This window comes from Ixodes scapularis, unplaced genomic scaffold, assembly GCF_016920785.2.
Source record: "Ixodes scapularis isolate PalLabHiFi unplaced genomic scaffold, ASM1692078v2 PGA_scaffold0__279_contigs__length_252992795, whole genome shotgun sequence".
Lineage (NCBI taxonomy): Eukaryota > Metazoa > Arthropoda > Arachnida > Ixodida > Ixodidae > Ixodes > Ixodes scapularis.
This window is the reverse complement of record NW_024609835.1, coordinates 27,525,851-27,546,886: the sequence shown is the minus strand read 5'-3', so window position 1 is coordinate 27,546,886 and position 21,036 is coordinate 27,525,851. Positions and strand designations below refer to the sequence as shown.

The 21,036-nt window shown below is 44.6% G+C and overlaps 1 protein-coding gene across 3 annotated transcripts in view; it reads left to right on the top strand.

Moving 5' to 3' along the window:
* Positions 1-18,317, top strand: part of LOC8027898 (glycerol kinase) — a 45,068-nt gene extending 26,751 nt beyond the window's left edge. For 2 of the 3 annotated variants that reach the window (XM_029976499.3, XM_029976500.3), the window contains exons 14-18: positions 1,509-1,681; positions 4,581-4,710; positions 10,473-10,616; positions 11,730-11,822; positions 17,847-18,317. In XM_029976499.3, the coding sequence (XP_029832359.2) occupies positions 1,509-1,681; positions 4,581-4,710; positions 10,473-10,616; positions 11,730-11,822; positions 17,847-17,944 (638 nt within the window). In that variant the 3' untranslated portion in view covers positions 17,945-18,317. Of the gene's footprint in view, positions 1-1,508; positions 1,682-4,580; positions 4,711-10,472; positions 10,617-11,729; positions 11,823-13,095 lie in introns of all 3 variants that reach the window. The other variant, XM_040503625.1, reaches the window with a different exon arrangement.
* The last annotated feature ends 2,719 nt before the right edge of the window (positions 18,318-21,036 follow it).

Genomic DNA, 21,036 nt, shown 5'->3' with positions numbered 1-21,036 from the left:
TACTTAAAGTGACCAATGTTCGGGATACAAGGTTGCATTTCATGTCTGGTCACCTGTGTTTCTGTTGTCATTGTAGGTCTCTTTCTGAAAGTTCCGTGATGGCTGTAGTCGGCAAAAAGATTTCTGGTGTATGAGGATTCGTGGAATCAAAGAAAGTAACTGAGTTTGAGACGTCCCTCTTTCTGTGTCTTTTCTTTCGACTAAAAGTTTTGGTTTTTTGTACTGCACTCTCGGCCACTGAAAAGAATGTATCGATGTCCATTAGCTTTCCTGCAGTTAACTGTTACCAAGAGAAAACCTCACAAAATAGGCTCTAAAGCGCCATTCAGACACTTGCAGCCAGGTACAACCGAGTGAGAAAAGAGCGGTTTTTAAACCTCTTGCGACGTCTTATGACCAGCTCTACAGCAGCGCATCCGGTCCTAAGTCGTCGCAACAAGCTTAAAAACCGGTCTTGGCTCGGTCAGTCCCACTCGGTTGCAAGTGTGTGAACAGGCCTTAAATTGCCATTCACATACATGCAACTGAGTACGACTCAGCAAGACAATACCTGTTTTTAAGCCTCTTACGACGGCGTAGGACCAGACGCGCTGCTGCGGAGCAGGTCCTTCGCCGTCATAAGTTGCTTAAAAACAGGTCTTGTCTCTCACGGTCTTGCGCGGTTGCACAAGTGTGCCTTAAGATAAGTAACAAAAAAGTTAACGAGACCCTTCTCTTCGTAATGATATTGTTTTTATACATTTTAGAATTTCCCTTTTAGAAATAAATTACAAATTGCCCCACTGGACGAAAAAAAAAAAGGAACGCCGTTCCTTCTTTTGTTTTAGTAAAAAGGTAACGCGTTCCAGTTCCACTGATGCAAAATGTAACGGCGGCATTCCTACGTTCCTCCGAAAAGTAACGCGCTTCAGGAACGCCGTTCCGTACAACACTGTTGCTAGTTTATGCACAAGAGATGCTAAACAAGCTGTCAGGACATCTGGGACAATTTTCAGTGTCCGCTTGTGTCACTTTGGCAAGAGAGGTCTTGTTACTGACCTTCGCACACCGTACCCGCCGTACCTTCACCGAGAAATGTTAGGTTGTCACAAGCAACAAGTTGCAGGCAATTGTTGCGCTCATTGCTGGGTCTCCGAAACCACTTGTGATGTGCGCCTCACGTTGGTGTCGTCCTGTAGTGAAAATTGCAGTCGGGAGGATGCCGCTGACGTCGCACTCGCAACAACCGCCAAAGCGGCTGCAGCTGTCGTCTCGGGAGCCGCTAGTTTCTAACTGTGCTCGTCTTGGCTTTAACCAACTTTTTGCGTATCGCAAATGCTTCTTAAAAGCACAAACGCTCCGTGTACACACACAATTTCCAAAAAATAGCCCACGCAAACTGCAAAATGTGGTTAGCGTTTAGCGCATGCACAGTGGCAACGACACTATTCTTTGAATACACTATTCTAAAACTTCCTAATATTTCTGTCAGCTGTTGCCATGACCTTGCTCTTTGGCCTTGTGTTCAGAGAAGCTGGCGCTGACGGTGAACAGCTCCCACGGGGTGTGCTTCGTGCCTGCCTTCGCGGGACTGTACGCTCCATACTGGCAGCCAGACGCTCGCGGCATTATCTGCGGACTGACCCAGTTTACAACGAAAGCACACATTGCCAGAGCCACCCTCGAAGCTGTCTGTTTCCAGGTGTGTGGCATTATCTACTTATTTTGTTGTTTATTGTATTAAGGCCCGTTCACACACTTGCATTTGCCTACAACCAAGTTCTTGCAACCTCTTACGACGAAAGAACATGCTGGCCCCATCTATGAGGTGGCCCTGGAAATTACTGTAATTTCCCTTGAGCGAAGGTTTGGCAGTACTTGCTTGATGAAATGTATGTACTATTAATGAGAAACTATTGTTGATAACATTGTCAAAAGCTTTTCGAGCCAAAAGAGAGAGTGATGTACAAAATAACGATCAGCGTTTCCACTTTCGTGAAGAAGGAAAACCAGCGGAGCTGTACTTTATACACTGCCGCAACGCGCATGCGCCCGTTTCCCGCTTCTCGTTTGACACTCCGCCAATCGTGGATACGTCTCCGGTGACCCAGAGTTGGTCGCACACGGCGCACGTCACGCCAAACGGGTAATCCACGAACTCCCTCCGGAACATCGCCGTCGTGTCCGGGAACTGTTCAGCCAGCGTGGAGTGCAGTCCTCGCTGGGCCTCGCGCTTGCGCTTGGTCTCCAAGGCACGATCGTTGTCCATGGCGTTGGCCCGCCGGCGCCCTTTACATCGCTGGCTCTGTTCTCGGTGGCGCCTTTCCAGGCGAGCAATGTGCTCTTCTTTGGCAAGGGAATCTGAAGCGCTCGGTGCAGTGGAAGTTGAGGCGACAGCGGCTTTGCAGCGGTTACGGACCCATTCGCGGTGCTGTGTACGTCGCCGCTCATTCCACAGCCAGTCTTCTTTCCCAGAAAGGGCACGCGGCTGACCCATCCCGAGTCCAAACCGAAACTGATAAGAGCGTAGGAAACAGTGTGCAAAACAGACAAGGACGAAGAAGCACAAGTGACGAGCACTGCACTCTTTACGTGTGCTTCTTCTTTGTGGTCGTCTGTTTTTCGCGCTGTTTCTTAAGATGAATTCCCACCAACGCGCCTGCCCAACTATCCATTCTTCTTTGATAGCTGGAAAGGTTGGAAATGCTAAATGTTTGACAGCTTCTCAACAGATGGTGCCAGTGTGTTCTCTCGTTGCAAGAGGTTTCAAGGCACACAGTCATAAGCTGTTGCAAGTGTGTGAAGCAGCCTTTAGCCTTAGACAGGGTGTTGAACCAGTGGTGTTTCACACCTTTTTTAAGTGACAGATGAGGCTTGTTAATTTCATGTAATATTCACTGTACAGAATTTTTTTTATTCTGCAGGTAGTTGAACAGGTTTTGTTTCTTTTTTTTAATATTTACCGATATTCCATTCGTGTTGGTGATGTGAAAGAGGACGAGCATTGTTTCATAAATTATAATTGCACAGATATCATTCGAATGAAGTGCTGCTTTTGAATTATCTTAGTTCAATTAGATATATGTAGTTCAAACACGTAACCTTTCTGCATTTAATCAAAATCTTTTGTCTTTTCCTACGGAGTGTTCATTTTTAAGAATGAAAAAGATCTTGCATGTTACCGAAATATTTGCAGGGTCCGCAGTTGTCGAGGGTTGCACTTTCTGCGTGTACCACGACAGCCTGTGCTGTTTCGCAGCTTTGTCCAGGACAAAATTCAGATAGGGCATTCAGCAAAACATTGTTTTCTTCGAGGTGGCCTAGATTAATATTGATCCTTCATGCTTTGCATCAAGAACGTTGACAGATGGGAGGACAGAGTTAGCCTAACATCTCGGGAGTATAATTTACAAGTTCATAATTGGAAAAAGACTAAACGGGCATGAAGCACAATTGATAAAATAAGACTTATTGTGTCAGTTGAATGTCCACTGAAGCGGAATGGCCGACTAATCCTGGAGCTATAATCCACGTTTTACTAAGATATAGAATGAAAAGCATTACTAGCCGGCACCTACAAATGCCATTGGCAATTAAAGATACTCCCTAGAGGTTTCAGTTTGTTTTCTATGAAACTTTCACCGAACCGATTTAATACATAGGTCACTGGTTCATTTTAATGGTTACAGTTGCTGTTGCAGTTCATGCCAAATTAAAATATTGGTATAGTTACGGTTATTGAAACATTTGCGTTTCTAAGCAGTTTTCGGTTTGAGTTTCGGCCACAGTTTGAATGCCTGTTGTCACATGCCATACTCTACTACATGGATAATTTTACTGTATATCTACTTCAAATGCCTGTACCGGCATCAGAGGCAAACTTACCATGATTCGACTTTAAAGGAGTGGTAAGAAAGGCGCCGAGGCACAGTGCGACATCTCTTCTGCCCCTCTGTTCTTGCATCTTTGAGCTCTTTCCCTTAACATAATTTGTTTTAAACTGCAGCGATGAGACTCTTTTGGGGCATAATCAGAATGGTTAGGGAGGGGACGACGGAGCGGATGCGGAAAAGCAAAGAGCGTATTACCTGGGTCATGGATTGCTGACTCGTCTTCTGAACAGACTGCACCAAATCATCTGCCCCATTTAATCGCCATTTTATTACCCTCGCAGGTGGTGGAGGTGCAAGGTAATGTACCAGATTTGTCTTAAGTAAAACAATGCGCTTCACCTAATGTTTGGATTGAGAACATGCATAGGCAGAAAAACCGAGAGCTTCATTGCACGGGTTCTCAAACCGAGTTTCGGGGACCCAGGGGTTCCTCACGCTCCCAAATACTTCCTACCACCCAATACTCCCTTGTATTGTCGTTATCGTCTACAAGGTCAGTAGGTTTCTGCACCACTTTAGAGCATTGTGCCGAGACCACGAGGGGTTCCAACTTCCTTGGCAGTCAGTCAAGGCAGATGCGGGTTTCTTCTCAAGATAGAAAAGTTGGAGATACCTCTCTTCGTCTCGCCGGTTCGGTTGGCAGTTGCCGCGCGTTGCCGAAATTAAAACCAGCTCGAGAGCCGACGGATCTCGCTCGCTGTGTTCCAGGTGCGCGAGATCCTGGACGCCATGGACAGTGACACGGGGGTGGCCTTGAAGCAGCTGTTGGTCGACGGGGGAATGGCGGTCAACGAGCTGCTCATGCGACTGCAGGCAGACCTGCTCGGCATCTGCGTCGGTGGGTCTTTCTGCGGCCCGTCTCGTTACGGTGGCCGGAGCACGTCTCCGACTCGTGCGTCGAAAGCAGTCCCAAAGTGGCGACAAATGGCAACACGAAAACGGAATGTCACCCTGCCGGATGTCGCACTTCCGGCGGTTGGGCGTAGAAGTTCTGGAAACAAGCACTCGAGAATGCGAGCGTTGCCGTCGTCGCGGCTTCCATACTCCCGGCTGCCCAAGCTTCCGTCGACCGTCAAACCGGAGACCCACCTGCAGCAGAACTGGCATTTGCCAGATCCGCCACCGCTGCTGCGACACCGCAGGGTCGCGGCTGGCGACGACGTGACACCTCCACGACGTCGTCTTTCGGAAATCGAGGGACCACTTTTTAGGACACGGAAAATGCACCATTCGGAGTTGCGTTCCAGGCACCACAGTCTTGGCCTCCAGAGATTGCTGAGGCGATATCTGCCTCTAGATTTGGACACATTTGGCAAAATTTTTTTAATGTTGATGTAATTTGTAAGATCTACTTCAGATGGTCTTTTTGCTTTTCTTTCTGAACAGTTTAATCATAACCCTTTTTATAGATCACCGTAAATAAATTACCGTAAAATCCCGTAAGGGCGCCCCTCCCCCATGAGATTGCCCATCCCGTCTTTTTGGCTAAATATCTAAAACATCAAAATTCTGAAATATCGCCTACCCCCTATTCTCTTCGAACATCACGCGATGTTTGACGGGAATCCCATCAATTGCGCAATCTTTGGTACCGGGACTTCTGACAAGGGAGTTTCTAACAGGTTTACACATTTTTGTTCACAATCTGCGAACGCAATATCAGTTCCCGTGACATATGAATTGTCCTGAATGTCTGTTGCACCGTGAAATTCAAATCTGCTGCATCCGCGATTGGCGGCATCGGTTCCCATAACATGCAAGTTTGCGGCAGGTTACCGCGTGACCTTTGCACCGTGTACCATGTTTGCACGATTCTAACGCACACTTTTCTCGCCAAAATCGGTGCCCAAAACATGTGTGTTACAATCGGAACCAAGAACCGAAACTAAAGAAAAACGCTATAATCGGTATAAGGTGGCTAGCCCCAACGCCATCGCGACCGTTTGTTTACATCCACCATTTCAGTATTCATATCACGCGCATTCTCGCATCTATGGACTTGTGCCCGCTGTTTTAAGATGGAAAATGAAAATCTATAGGAGGCTTTATTTACCGTATTTACTCGAATCTAATATGCCCTCGATTGTAACGTGCACCCATTTTTCGAAGTCATAAAAAAAAAAAAAAAAAAACGCGATGACCTTGGTTGTTACGTGCACCAGATTTGTAGGTTCGATACAGAAATGAAACTTTTTCTCATTTGGAACAACAAAGGTTTATTCTAAATGCTTCAATCTTGCGATGAAATGAACGGCGCTGTCTCTGGCCGGCAAGGTCGTCATCACAACGCCGGTCCGGGGCAGCGCCCGTAGGGCGATATGCATCACTCGTCATCGCTGTCGGACGACATATTCTGCAAGCGGGTCTTCTATTTCGGGGAATTGGCGCTTCTTCGGTCTACTGAATCCCTTCCGCATTGACTTGCTGGCCAAAATCCTTCCTTTCTGCTTGCGCCAGTCCCGCACGCAAGTTTTTGGAACACTAAACGCACGTGATGCGGCCCGATTTCCATCGCTATCCGCGCACTATATCACTTTTCTTTTGAATCCAGCATCATAGTGAACGCGGCATGTCTTTACAGTGGGAACTTCCATGTTGATACGAACGCAAGAAGCACACGACTACGCTAAACGCTGGCTATGCTCTAAGCCTTTCCGTCTCAGCGCATAATGGAGCAGCCATTTTGAAATGTCGATGGCGATATGGTAGCGCAGTTTTGGGTCGCACTTGATTTTAGCACGCATGCAATCTTTTGACCTATTTTCCCGGAAAGAAGGTGCACGTTAGATTCAAGTAAATATGGTAAACAAAAGGCCGCCTCACTGGCGGGAAAATATAACAACGGAGCAGCACTGCCTGGCATCGCAATCCCAGCGACTTGACGAGCTTGCAAAGTGGTGCTTGGAAGGTGACCCTTCCAAAGCCGACAGTCACGCACTCGTACATGCGCAAGAAGCGCGGCACTTAAAGTGCTTAAAAAGGTTATATGAAAGCAGGGATCACCTCTGTGGACAGCAAAGATACATTGTCGGACTATGACAACGGCAACTAGTGCACGGCATTTATTTTTGTGTTGGCATTTGCTCATAAAATCCAATGAGGTATGTTTTGCATCTTCATTAGCCGCCTCGGTGGCTCCGAGGCGAGAGCACTAGCCTATGGATCCCCATGTGGCGGGTTCGAATCCCGGCCGAGGTGCCCGCAATCTGACGGAGGCTTATTGCGGAGGAGGTGCCGTGTAACCGAGCTTTCGGTTGCACGTCAAAAGATCCCCAGGTGGTCCAAATTAATCCTCAGTCTTCCGCTGGGGCGTGCCAGATGCCAGTCGTTGGTTTGGCATGTAAAACCCCCAAATTCGACTTAATTTGTTGCATCTTCATTATTTTACCTGCTCGGTAGAATCGGCCACAATTTACTTTTCGAATATCTGAAAGCTAAATCTGCCTGCGCGTTAAAATCGTGCAAACACTGTAAAGCAAATCTGCTGCGTCCGCAACCCCTTTTACCATGACACAGGATGTCGTAGCAAATTCCCACGTGTTTATCATATCATAATTTCCGTTTTATGTGATTTGTAGCGGATAGCCTACTGTCTTATTGCCTTTTTATTAATTGTTGGTGTCACATCCCCAAAGATAGCCCACCCCATGTTTCCCAATTCATCTCTTCATTTTGGGTGGGCGTCCTTACGGGATTTTAGGGTAGTTTTTTTTTTTTCATTTATACTCTGAGGGTGCGGGCTGTGCGTGCGACAGCCACGCACAAAACATAGGCGCTCGCGCGCCACACACCGTGCTCGGCATGGAGTTCACGTCATGCCCAGCGGGTGGCACATCAGGGCATTGTTGCTCACGGGGGACAATGCGATGGGACAGCAGAGCGTGCCAGGTCGGAGACAAGTGAGAAGAAGGAAGTTATAACGGTTAGAAGATAGCTCATACGGAGTGAATTTATGTAGAACAAACCCCTAGACCCTAACAATATATTTATTTATTACATAAATTGACCCTTTCCAAAATTGTGAAATGATGCATGATTATGCGCAGCTGCCATTACATATTTACTCACATATTCAATGCACCCTCAAAACAGGTACCAATATTTGAACTTTTTTTTTTTTTCCCCTTTCGTTATGAATGCACCTCCAATTTTCGGCTCTTTGAGTCTCGAATTGCATCCAACTCACCAAGCCAATTTTCTTTTGCCGCCAAGCAGGCGGGCCAAGTCAAACCAAGCCAAGCCGCTCTCGTAATGGCTGCAAGTGCGTAGTCGACGAAGTGATCAACCGTGAAACCGAGCGGCGCGCACACTTGACGAAGCTTGTGTCGAAGAATTGCCCAGCCCGGGACATTTTTCACCTATCAGATGCATTGATGTCAACAAGCATGCCGTCATCTGTGGTCCGCTTTTGGCCAGTGAAATCGTGAAAGTGGTTAAGCCCAAGAATGGTCACGTTGCTCTCCTTGCTGAATGAGCTTCGTAGGGCGCTTTTCCTTCGGCAAAAGGCACGCCGAAAGCGCCCTTAAAAGCTTCACAATTTATAAAGCATGGTTACGGTGGCACCCCCCCCCCCCCCGACCAGCCGTGGGTGCGCCTCCTTCAGTGGGGGCGTGCCACAGCACCTTGCCGTGTCATATTGGCACCTAATATGACATTTGCCTGAAGTGTCTAAGCTCAAATTACCTTGCGTAATGCCCCCCTTCCCCCCCCCCCCCCCCCCCCCCCCCCCCCCCCCGAATATATGTCAATTTTTCGGGAACAAAAGTCTGTTCATTATGCGAGTAAATACGGTATTGGTGGCCACACATAGTCTGTGCATCATTTTGAAAAGGGTCTATTGTCGGTTGTCAGTGCAAAGAACAAGGCATTTATGAGGAGTCGTTGCAACACACCGAAAAGAATATCATAAGAATTCATTTTCTGCGGTGCACGAGGGGCAGTATAAATCAAATAAAAATTAACGGCGAATTGCACACAGTGATGTATAGCTAGCCTATGCCTTCACACAATGTGAATGTAGTGAAAGAATGTTGCCAAAATCACTGCACAAATTGTTGTTGAAAATGCATTAGCATTTTGCACCGTCTTGTACTGCATTGCTGTGGGACAGACCGCCGCTGAGGCTCATCTTGCTCAGTACGCATACCACAAACCTGTCTACCGATTCGTCGGGAAAGACCACTGAAAGCAGTCTCGCAAAGCAGTCCTTCGCGGTACTTAGGTCCGATTGGAACTGCAGGGGATCGCACACGTTGCGAGTCATTTAGGAAATGCTTCTTAAAGTATTCTTTAGTGGACACGTACGTTTGTATTCACTCGTCATTGCACCGTTACGACGATTACAATGACAAAAGTCAACTTTAAAGCAACTTTGAAGCTCTGAAACGAAGAACATGCAGCCCTACTCACTTGGTGCACAAGATGCGGTCTGTTTAGCTTTGTGGAAGAGCCGGAATCAATTAAAAAAGCAAGTTTTATTGCTTGACCCGATTGATGGTCGAGACCTTCAGGGACCCCGAAGGATCCACGGACCCCCAGTTGAGAACCACTGCTTTAGAAGGACAAATGAATAGTATGGCATCTTCCTCTATCGTCGCCACTACTGAGCCCAAGTTAACGCTGTCTTTGCTCGGCAAACTCGCAGAAGGCATTGATTTACATACTCTTATGCTTTGCACAGTTGCAGTGCCCTTTTTTTACTTCTTTGTGGCAATGATTCTATTTGACCGGTATGGTTCATTCATCTGCATTTTTTCGGTTATTTAAGGGGAACCACTGGTCTTGGAGCTTTCATTCCTATTGTTTGGAACTCGGTGGAAGTGCACATGCTTGTTCAGTTTTTCTTGCTGATTGCAAACATCTAGTCCGTTTTTCATTCAGCAGTCCAGTCCTCAATATAATGTAAACTCACCTGCCTTTGTTTTCATGAACAATAGGGAAACATTTGCAGAACAAAAAATTATGTTTAATGCATGGCTAAATACTACAAAGTATAAAGAATACAAGTACTTTTGAGATTGATCCATTGCTAGGGATTTTACAATGCATTGAAGGTCAGTGCTCAATTTGTGGCAACTAAGCAATAAAACAATAGATCAGTTGAACAATTTCCGAGGCTTATAGTAAAAAACTGCTCTCAACATTGTATGCCCCACATATTTAGCAACATATTGCTAAAATAAGTTCTATTTCTATCTGTTCCAGATGCTATAAATTTCCAAGGAGGCCAAAATTTGTGCTTTAAAAAAATGCAACTTTAGCATAACCTTCAATGCAAATTCAGCCTGCATAGATGCTATAAATTGATATGAGAACACTAATATTGATCTACAAAATTAATGACTTGCCAAAATGGCTGTCAACTTTAAAATCACCATTTAAAACAAAACAAAAAATTTTTAGGAAGTTTTTTTTGCCATTAAAGATCCATGTCTCCTCTTAACTAGGTAGATGTGTTCATAAGTATGTAATTGTGTTTATGGCTTTGCTCAGTGTTGAGAAAGCTACTTAGAGTTTCTACTCTAGGAAGGGGTTGAGGTAGTGCCACCAAACTCGGAGAGAGGAGAGCGTGCACGTGACTGGATTGTGCCAAACACGCAGTGAGGCCCCAGATGTCGGAGACCACTGCCCTGGGTGCAGCCATCGCCGCCGGCGCCGCCGAGGGGATCAATGTGTGGAGCCTGGACAGCAACAAGTTCCCCAGCGTCACCACTGACGTGTTCGAGCCCTCCATACTGCCGACCGGTGAGGCAGACACAACCGTGCGGGACGGGCGGCGAAAATGAGCTACGCTTTGGAGTCGAGACAGTTCGGCCATTGTGGTGCTTGAAATAATTGTTGCCAGTGATCCAAAGCTTATCTGAAATCGCAGCTAACACTTTTGCGACTTCCAGAAATGTTAGAACAGCCATTGCGACTTCCTGGCACCATACCTCAAACTCAGGAAGTCAATTTTCTAGTAGTAACTTTTGCCAGTTGTACCCATTCTGCACTAAGCACCGGAATTGGGTATCTGTGTGAGAGGACCAGGAAATAAAGTGCCAAAACTCTAGCAGCGACCTCTCGTTAAAAGGACCATTAAACAGAAGCCAAGGGGGGAATCGAATGACCTTTCTCTTTCTTGTTTGATTATCTTGTTAGGACGTCATGGGATACCACGTGACGTTTACATCTTAAGTGACTATTACACGCAATGGTTTTATGCTGGGTTTTTGTCTTTCTGTTTTTGTTGCTTTTGAGGTTTACAGCCCTTGTGTGCTAGGTCTTAAGCAAGCCCCACTAGGCAGATTATCTGTTGTAGAGAAATAATTCTTTTCTTGTTCGTTTCGTGAAGGGGCAGAATAGTCTGGTGAGGTGAGAACAGGGAGTTGAGGTGGAAACGAAATGTGAGCCCCTTAAATACACCCTTTGCAAAAACTAGGATAGCATTACCATCAAGTGTTTCTTGTTCTGTGCCTTATGAATGTGAAGCGTCTATCTCGAGCTCTAGTTAGTTGTATTGAGGAAATTAGGAAAAACAATTTCATGCTCCATTGAAGTCGATGCCTCGAGATATATCGGTTAACTCTAAAGGTTTTTGCGTTACAACTAATCGGGGAGGGGGGCCTAATTTTTCTTGTTCATTGTCCCAGAAGAACTTTTTGGTTGGGCAACACAAAGTTTGCACACACAAGTGAAAAGTGACTTTATAAAACTGGACATTTCTACAGTATTCTCGTGAGAACAGGGGGCAAAAAGAACACCATTAAAACGGCATTTTTTAACCCCTGATGTCATCCTGCACAGATTGGCTGCAGTAACGTGCGGGTACAGATTTCTCCAGTTTGTCCAGCTTAAGCCTATTCCTCCTTCTCACAGAACGGGAATCACGGTACGCCAAGTGGAAGGATGCCGTGCGGCGCAGCATGCATTGGCAGGACACCCCGGACGACGCCAACCGTAAACGGCAGGGTGAGCGCATCTGTTCCGTCTCTCCCCTCAGAGCTACCCCAAAGACCTGCACCTTGTAGCCGCAAGTGCACGTGCAAGTAGTGAGCACTGCTTCAGCTTTGCCCATCGCCTCACCCTAGTTGACCCCTACAACTGGGGCAGGCATGGCCTGGCATGTTTAGAATTATATGCTTTTGTTTCTATGCTAGCACAGCTAAGACACAAACCTTGGTGCACACAGGTAGAAACATTTTTCAGCTTGCAGCGATATATCTTATAGTAGATTTGGGTACACAGCTGTGAGGAAATTCACCTGCCTACATCGATTTTTTTTCTTGTTTTTTTAATTTATACATTTTGAAGGCTCTGTGCCAAAGCGTATATCCTGTACATGGCAAGTAGAGTAAGAGCTATGAGACAGAAAGACGAGTTTTTTTTGCATTGAAACGTTTCTATCTACTGTAAGATCCCGACATATAGCTCACCTTTTTCTTCTATTCAATTTGTATTTTCTCCTAATTCAAGATCTAAATGATGAGAACTTTCATCGCGATCATCGGTTTATCCAAAGCAATTGGTGAATTGCTAGTCAGAGAGCTGCCTGTTGGCTGGAGGAGTATGTTGCTCCCATTCGCCCTTGTGTGTGCTGGCGTCCCAAAAAGGCTCTGTGCCAAAGTGCCCTGGACGTCCTAAAAAGAGAGAGAGATGCCAAATGGTGGACCTCAAAAGAAAATAATTAATGAAGCCGCACCTAGAAGCCGATCATAAAATCAAAACGCAGAAAATTACAAAAAAATTTAGGACTTTGTGAGTTTATCTGATGTAGAACACAGCAAGGAAAGATGAGATGCTCCTTGGAAATTGTCCAAAACGACCACACCTCAAAGTTCACAATACGGAACTGCACTTTCATGTATAGTAGCTCAGATGAGCTGTAGTTCTGCTAAAAGGCAGGGGCCCAGGCCATTGCCTGCATGTTTTGCAGATTCTATTTTAGATTACAAACAGTATATGTACATGTGAAGCGAAACACATAATGTACACTAAGTAAAGAAGGACTGTAGCACTCTAGAAGTTTGTCTCAACCAATTGGGCAATAAAAATGATATGTCAGACCTTGTATATGCTTTCTGCTCCAAGTCACTGACCTTGTTCAGTTGTAAAGAAAGCCATTTGAAAAATGTTATCAGTGTTTACTGATAAGCATTAGCAGTGGTTGGTAAAAAGAGTAATAATAAAAAAAAACTTAAGAATGTCGCCCATTTGATAATGTAATAGCCAGTTTTTTTTACAGGGACTGAACCATCCTTTTAGCAAGCTGACATGCGTGGGCTCATCCACACTGGAGGGATGCTTTTCCCTGCATGCACTTCTGCACTGCCGAGAAGCAGTTAGAGCATGGAGCCTGCACCGGCTGATTGCAGAACTCGGAAGAGATTTCTACAGAACTTTTTGGGCTGCGCACCATACTCAAGGCCATGTAGCAATTTTGCTTACTGAGGTCCAATACTCGGGTCAGCTATCTGATGGGATTCTGCAGTACTGTTTTATGGCGAATTCCACTGGTCATTTTGGAGCGCAGGGATCAGTAGACCAGATCCGAAATGGAGCACGCAATCCAAATGGAGTCACTTCACCTCCGGGTCCCCAGTGGAAGATGACCACTCCTCCACGATCGGCGGATGCCTTTCCGTCATCCACGTTCCCAGGAATCCCCTTCCCGCGGTCCCGGATCTCGAAGCACATGTTTTCGAAATCGCGGCGCTAATAACAGATGTTCAACGTGCAAGCGAAGTTATGGGGGGACACTGGCTAGAAATTTAACTTCTGAACTACTCAAGTCATCGGAATGAAATTTGCAGGGGAGATTTAGAGTCAGATGTAGGTGTATTTTGGCAGACTTTCTGCTCTTTAGGACAACTTTACATACCTGCATAAGAAGATGCATCACTCTTCATTAAGCAATCTATGATATGCAAATGAAGCTACTAAGCAGCATTTTGACAGCTAAAATATAAAGCGGGGGATGTGGAACTTCGGGCTGTCTAGTTTCTACAGCAGAGCTGTTAAGGGCTAGGGTCCCCAGGATCGTGCCTAATACCAAACTCGTGTCGACACAAACCTACACAAACCTCTGGACAGCTACCGCCATCTATAAGCGATGGCAACAACCAGACAGCTACTCAAATTGCCGTTGTCGCTCGTATATGGTGGCAACCCTTCCAGCTATCAGAAAGAATGGATAGTTGGACGCGTTGGTGGAGATTTATTGTAGGAAACAGCGCGCAAAACAGACGAAGACGAAGAAGAAACATGTGATCGTCAGGTGTGTTTCTTCGTCCTCGTCTGTTTTGCACGCTGTTTCCTATGCTCTTATCAGTTTCGGTTTGGACTCTGGATGCGTCGGCCTTGTGCCCTTTTGGGGAAAAAAGACTGGGTTGGAAGGAGCGGCGGCATACGCAGCAGCACGAATGGGTTCGCAACCGACGTGAAGCCGCTGTCGCCTCGACTTCCACTGCGTCCACCGCTTCAGACTCCTTTGCAAAAGAAGAGCACATCGCTCGCTTGGAAAGCCGCCGCCGACAATAGAACCAACAATGTAAAGGGCACTGGCGGGCCATGCCACAGACAACTATCGTGCCACGGAGGCCAAGCGCAAGCGCGAGGCCCGGCTACGACAGTGCTCCACGCCAGCTGAACAGTTCCAGGGTGCGACGGCGAGGTTCCGGGGGGAGTTCAACCCATTTGGCATCACATGCGCCGTGTGCGACAGACTCTGGTTTGCCGGAGACGTATCCACGATTGGCGGCGTGTCGGACAAGAAGAAGCGGGAAACGGACGCGTGCGCGTTGCTGCTGTTTATCGAGTTGGCGGACGTCTACAAAGAACAGGCGTGCAGAACGTGCCGAGATTCCCTGCTCAAAGGCGCGGTGCACTGGTTCGTGACCGTGAACGGCTACAAGTACCCACCCATACCAAAGCACCTACCGAGGTTGAACATGGTGGAGGAACGACTAGTGGCGTCTCGACTCCCGTTCATGTGCCTTCGGCGGTTGACGTGGTATAACAAAGACAACCGGGGACAATACGGTTCTCACATAACGAATTACCCAATCTCACCTTAATCCTTACATTTATAAACACTTCATTTCCACCATAGTACAGCTTCACTGGTCTTCCTTCTTCACGAGAGTGGAAAGGCTGAAAGTTTTTTTGTACCTCTAATATAAGCATTTCAGGAAGAGTGAGTACCTCAAAATATGAGATGCATATATGTTCCATATAAATTTTTTTAAAACATGGTTGTTTTTCCATGAGGACATCAACTTAAAACAAAATAAAGTAGATAGCTCGATTCCCCAGTAAATTTCAGTTCAGAAGCATCTTGATTCTGGTGTCAAAATGCTTTTATCTTTGAACAAAAGATTCCTTCGTATGAAATTTGCAGCAAAAAGCAGAACTGAGAAAAATGCATTCAAACATTGAACTTCTTTACTTTGTTACGGCCTCAAAACGTGTTGAAAATATTTTATATCAACCTAAGTATTTGGCTTATGGTTATCAAATCTAGTTTTAAGGTTTAAAGTTAGTTTCTAAAACCAAAAACCTCAAAACTGAAAAGTGAATTCTTTAAAAAAAATTTTGAATTTCGGCCCATGTCCCCCCTTAATCATTTGAAAGATGCATATTGATAAGCGATGTGCATCAGCATAGCCCACTTGCCTCTCCATCGAAATGCTCGTGAACGCTGTCTATGTGCGTCTCGATTTACGGCCTCTTCTACGGAGGTCTGAGAAGGCAGTCAAATTCATGCGGGACATACAAGCAATCCTCGTCGTCACTGCTACTCGAACAACTTGATGATGAGCTGTCATCAAGCAGCAGCAGCAGTAAAGCGGGCGACACTTCGCGGGTGGCTATTACGAATTCTTTCGAGGCGAGATGCCGGCGAGAAAGGAAGTCACGTGTGCGCGCCGATGGGTGACGAGGCTGGCTTCCGTTTGAACCCACCGAAATCGGCGGAGCGATATCTCCGGGATCTGGATCGGAGTTCTCGAGTGGGAGCTGATCTCAAACGACTAGCAGAACACGTCCATCTCAGCCACGATCACCCGGTGAAACAGGCGCGCTCCAGAAAAGTCGATTTTGATGCGCTCCAAAACGACCAGTGAAATTCGCCATTAGTTGAACAGACTGGTTTTGTTGTTGATATTTTCTTTTAGTTGTCTTTCTGTGCTCAAGGAAGAAAATGAACAGCCTCAGCTATATAGTTTCACTCTGCTTTTCTTTTGTTTCAATGCTCTTCGTAGTGGCACATGTAAAATGCACACTACCAGAAAAGAAAAAAAACTCTCTTCTCTTTAGCTTGCTTTTTTTAGCCATATCTTCAGTGGCTTTTTTTTCTTCTGATTGGCAATTACTCTACCTGCTTTTGTAATGGCTGCAGTTCCAAGAAGCTGTGCATGCAGATGTAATCAGTTTCATTCCGACCACTATAGCTAGAAAATTGTAATGTAATGTGAGTGACACAATCCTCAATATTTCTCATATCAAGTTTGAGGTGTAGTATTTTTTACTGAAGTGCAACCTTCATATAGTCATATTTGTGGATCTGGCAATGCCAGGATGGCTTTTCTTGTGATTTTGTTTTTGCCTTTCTATGCTTTATTTTACCTAAGCTTAAAAACTGGGCGCAGTAGCCTAACTCCGGCTGTCGCCCTTGACAGGCATGCACCCATGAAGCACAAGCATGACCCAGAATTACAAGCTTGTGCTTACAGGGTTCGCTTTGTGCCCATACTCAACGACGGCAGCATTATGCCTTCCTGAATAAGATACATTTTGCCTCCTTTTGGCAGAGTGCTCATGAAGCTAAACTATGCCAGTCTTTAGATGTGACTGCATCCTTCCACTGCCTGGTTCTTTTGTACAAGAGCATACTTTGCACGGGTGTCAAGCCTGCTCTGTGGAACGCTTGAGTTTGGCATATGTTGAGGCTAGGCTTGTTTAATTACGGCAGAGTTTATGCTACACATACTGGTTATCTCACCTCTTTTGCATGTAATCGACAGAGATCTCAGATATGCAGCCGTGTCGGCTTGAATGCAGAATGCTCTTTTTTTCTGTATTGTCAGTCTTGCACCGGTGATTTTCGTGTGTGCTGTTTTGTTTCTTATTTTTCTTCCCTTCCATTTCTTTTGAAAACAAACAAAAAAACAAGCATTTTCCAAACGCATTGGGAGGAACACAAGTGTTCCCTCATAGATGATTCCAAATTTCAAGATAAGTGTGATGTGCATGAGAAACGGTAAAAAAAAGTTCATGAACAGCAAGCAGAGTAGTACTTGCAGCACATGGATAAACTTGTCTAACCTGAAGTGATTTCACTGTCTGCTTGCTGTTTTGTAGTGTACGGGGGGCAAGCTTCTGCGTTTTCTTGGCACAGTGCGTTTTAGGTAGATCTTGTTCAGCGCCATGACAAGAACCTCTCGATAGCTATGTTTTGAGCACACCCTTTTCCCTGAGCGGCTTGTGAGCACCACCGTTCTGTTCCACGGAGTGTTGCAGGCACTTTTGGCGACTATTATGATTCTGAACAGTGACTGCATTTTAGATTGGGCCGTGGCCTGCTCTAATGGTGTCGTTTTTCTCTCTTGCGGGCTTGTTTAACAAGCAGCAGGGCTGACCTAATTTCCTGCACTTCTCTTTACAACAACTGTGGCAAGCATTAACACTCACCTTTCACAGCAGTATGGCCTCAGTGATGTTACCTTTATTCACAACCTATTCAATAGCTCGAGGCAGCACTAGAACTGCCAGTTATGACATTGACACTTAATTACATACTTGTAATTCTGTAATAATATGTACATTCATAGTAGTACAGCTGTGTTCCTTGCCATCTAAAAGACTGGACTGGCATAGTAATATATTATAAAAAGGTTTAAATTTTTGTTTCTGCTTTACTTTCATTGTTTTTCACATATTTGAACATGTTTTGGAGGTATTGTGTGGCGTATTGAGCTAGTGATCTCTTTCTCACAGGGAGCCAGTGGTGGATCTTGTCCTCCATTCCAGCAGGTGCCTTCATCATGGCATCATTTGCGACTTTGCTTGTTGCTCAGTCCCTTAGTTGCAGGTAGCACTGGCTATCAGTAAGGTAGGATCTAAACTGCCCTTTGCTTATCCTGCCACACATCGAATGCTATGTTGTTTGAGAGAAAGCGTGGGAATTTGTTAGCTGCGCCTGGGGATCAGTTTCTAACAGTCCCTAAGTGACCTCCTCTAACTGTGATAAACCTGTGATTAGCTTTACCTAGCCGAAATCGGATTCTGTGAATAATGGCACATGAAAGGTGTCAATGGTAGGGTAGTCACCACGGGAACATGTTGGTTGGCATTTGGGGCATTTTTGCCTTAGTTGTTGTTTAAAGAGGGTGGCGGTATTTTGATTTCAATGGGCCCTTTAGGTCTGGAATGCGCCAATCCCACTTAATAAAAATGCTGGGAAATCAATCTGGTTGTTTTGCTTGTTTGTTTTGTGCTGTTCTGATTCATTACTTCTGAAATAAGCAAGCTAATGTAGAGCTTGAAAAAAAGAACGAAAAATCTAGTAAAGCAGTTTTGGGAATGTTTTGGTGTTGCTGTACGCCAGCGGAGGTTTTGACATTTTGAGGGAGGTTTTATGGTTTTTCTTTTGCTCACTCTGTCAGTAGATGTGGTTTTAGAGTGTAAATGGCATATTAGCCAACGGCAGAGCGAGAAGACATTAAGATAGGCGGTGTGCAATAGTTGTTAAGAGTCATCCCTAGCTTGAAGGCTGAGGCCCCATGGCGGCCATGAAAAAGAATAGGATATACCTAAGCAGGTGTTTGAATCACAGTTGTCGGGCTTGATTGCTTCCTAAAAATGTTTATTAGTTGTGAATATATAAAATAGGAAATGGTCTTCATCTTGATACAAAAAATGTATGAGTCGGTTCGAAATTCGGCTTGTTGGGAACATGTGAAAAGTGACATTTTGGCTGTACATGGTTTCGTAGTACAAATGGGCAGAGTTCAATGTTGGACTGAATTGGTTTGAAATTTTTAAGAGGTGTAGATAAAGAGTGCTTGCTTTGCAGATTATCGTCTTTTTTTTTTCATTTTTATTTTATATTGAGAGCTATATTTCTTGTAAAATAGGCTTAATTCACAATCAATTTCAACAACTGCTGCCCGGTTTCTACGTCTGAAACTTGTAACAGCTATTAATGTAACAGTTGTAGCATTTGTCCTGTATACTTCTTGTCCTTGTCTTTTTTTGCACCATTTTATGTTTAACTAAGTTATTAATGGGTTTGGCCTCAAAATATGTACCAAGTATAATTAGGATTGATGCTCAATATTTATTGTAAGGCTCGCGTGAAAATGAATAACAACACACAGTAGGCAAATATTGTTTCGTGATACAAATGCACCACCTTTAGCTTTCAACACAAGGTATCCAAACTTCTGGCACACAAACTTAAATGTATGCTCGTTCGCATATTGCTGTCTTTTTTTCTTTTTTTTTTACAAATTTTGTGTCTAGTGTGTCTGAAAAAAATTGTTGAACTGCAGAGAAATATACACCTTTTGACAAAAAAAAAAAATAGGAATTTTAATATATACGTTTAAGTGCTTGAAAGATTTGCAGACTTTTCCAGATAATTTGGGGGTACACTTATGATATGTCTTTAATATGATCGACCTTTATTTATGTTAAATCTTCAGTCAATAATTAAGTATGCTTTTATTATTGTTAAAAAATTTGACTGTATGAAGTTCACATAACCGCTGGTTACCGACACGGGAAAAGAAACATTTTATTTTCTTCCTTTTTTTCACTGTTTGGCAGTGTGAAACACCTGGTCGGGGTGTAGGCCAGAAAGGACTTTGTGCTCACATAATAGATCTGAAGACAAATAGACGAAATATGAAGAGAGTGATAATAAAAGGTATTATGCAAAAGAATTTGATCCACAAAGCCTTACTGCAAAAAGAAATACAGACATGTAGTGACATTCCTACTTACACATAAACAGCGCAAAGGACAGACAAATATTCTTATAATCCTAACATAAGTCACATTTATTTAGGCACCGGCTTGCATGAACTTGAAACCTTGCAAAATACTGCCTCAGGAGGCTAATATTAAATTCTGATTTACATACACTTGTTTTGTGCCCTCACTTTACAGCGCTGTGCTTTATCAGTCATGCACTCTAACATTTCATTGAACTGCCGTATATCATCGCGAGACTGCTGTATATACTGCACAACTTTACAATGTTTGCTAGTGTTGCGAACATCGGATTTCTGGAGAAAACTGAACTGTTTCACATAGCTCGCACATATGTGACGTCATAGCTCTATATGCTGGTGGTCTTTGCGATTGGTTCTTGCTGAGAAAATCAAAAACGGTGATGCAAAATGCACATTGCGAAAGTTTTACGCTCACAGCGAGCCATGTGTTTGAGAGACACAAATTATTTTTGTTTGGTGCAGCGTCATCAAGCGTCTGGCACAATAAAAACACGCTTTCTGGCAATAGTGTTTTTGCAAACAAAGTAGTTGCCGGTGCCACTAGTATGTGCCATAGATTCGGGAAGGAGGGACCTTTACAACAGAGTTTGTTTTTAAAACTCTCTCCTGCCTCCTCCTTTTTTTTTTTTCCTGAAGGACTTTCCTCCATTTGGGGGTGTTCATGCAACAATTATGTTTCACTTATTAACAGTAATCCTCAATTGCTTTTATTTTGCATTCAAAATCTGTAAAGTTTAAGCAAAATGTGGAGGTGGTCGAAGCTTGGGGAAGAACTTGAGAACGACACTTAAGAGCGGCTGCCAACGTTCGGCTGTCCCTCTGAGGCCACTAGGACCTTTAAAGGTGTCCCTTTCGTGCACAGTTGTACTTCTATGTAACGTCAGACTGATGTCACATTTAGTCACTTAAATGCTTTTATTCTCGGGGACAACTTTCCGGAGCAGTTTGGCAACAGACTTTCCGGAGCAGTTTGGCAACAGCAATAACATGTATGGGTGCCTCAATGATGTGTGCATGTAAAATCAGTCATGCCACAATTTTTGTACTTTCAGTAAACACCGCTAAGAACTGATCCCTGACGTTATAACTTGCAAAAGCACCCATTAGTTTTCCTTTCTGTGCAATAGAAGAAGATGCAGAAAAAAGAAACGCAAAGAAACAGCTTTCTC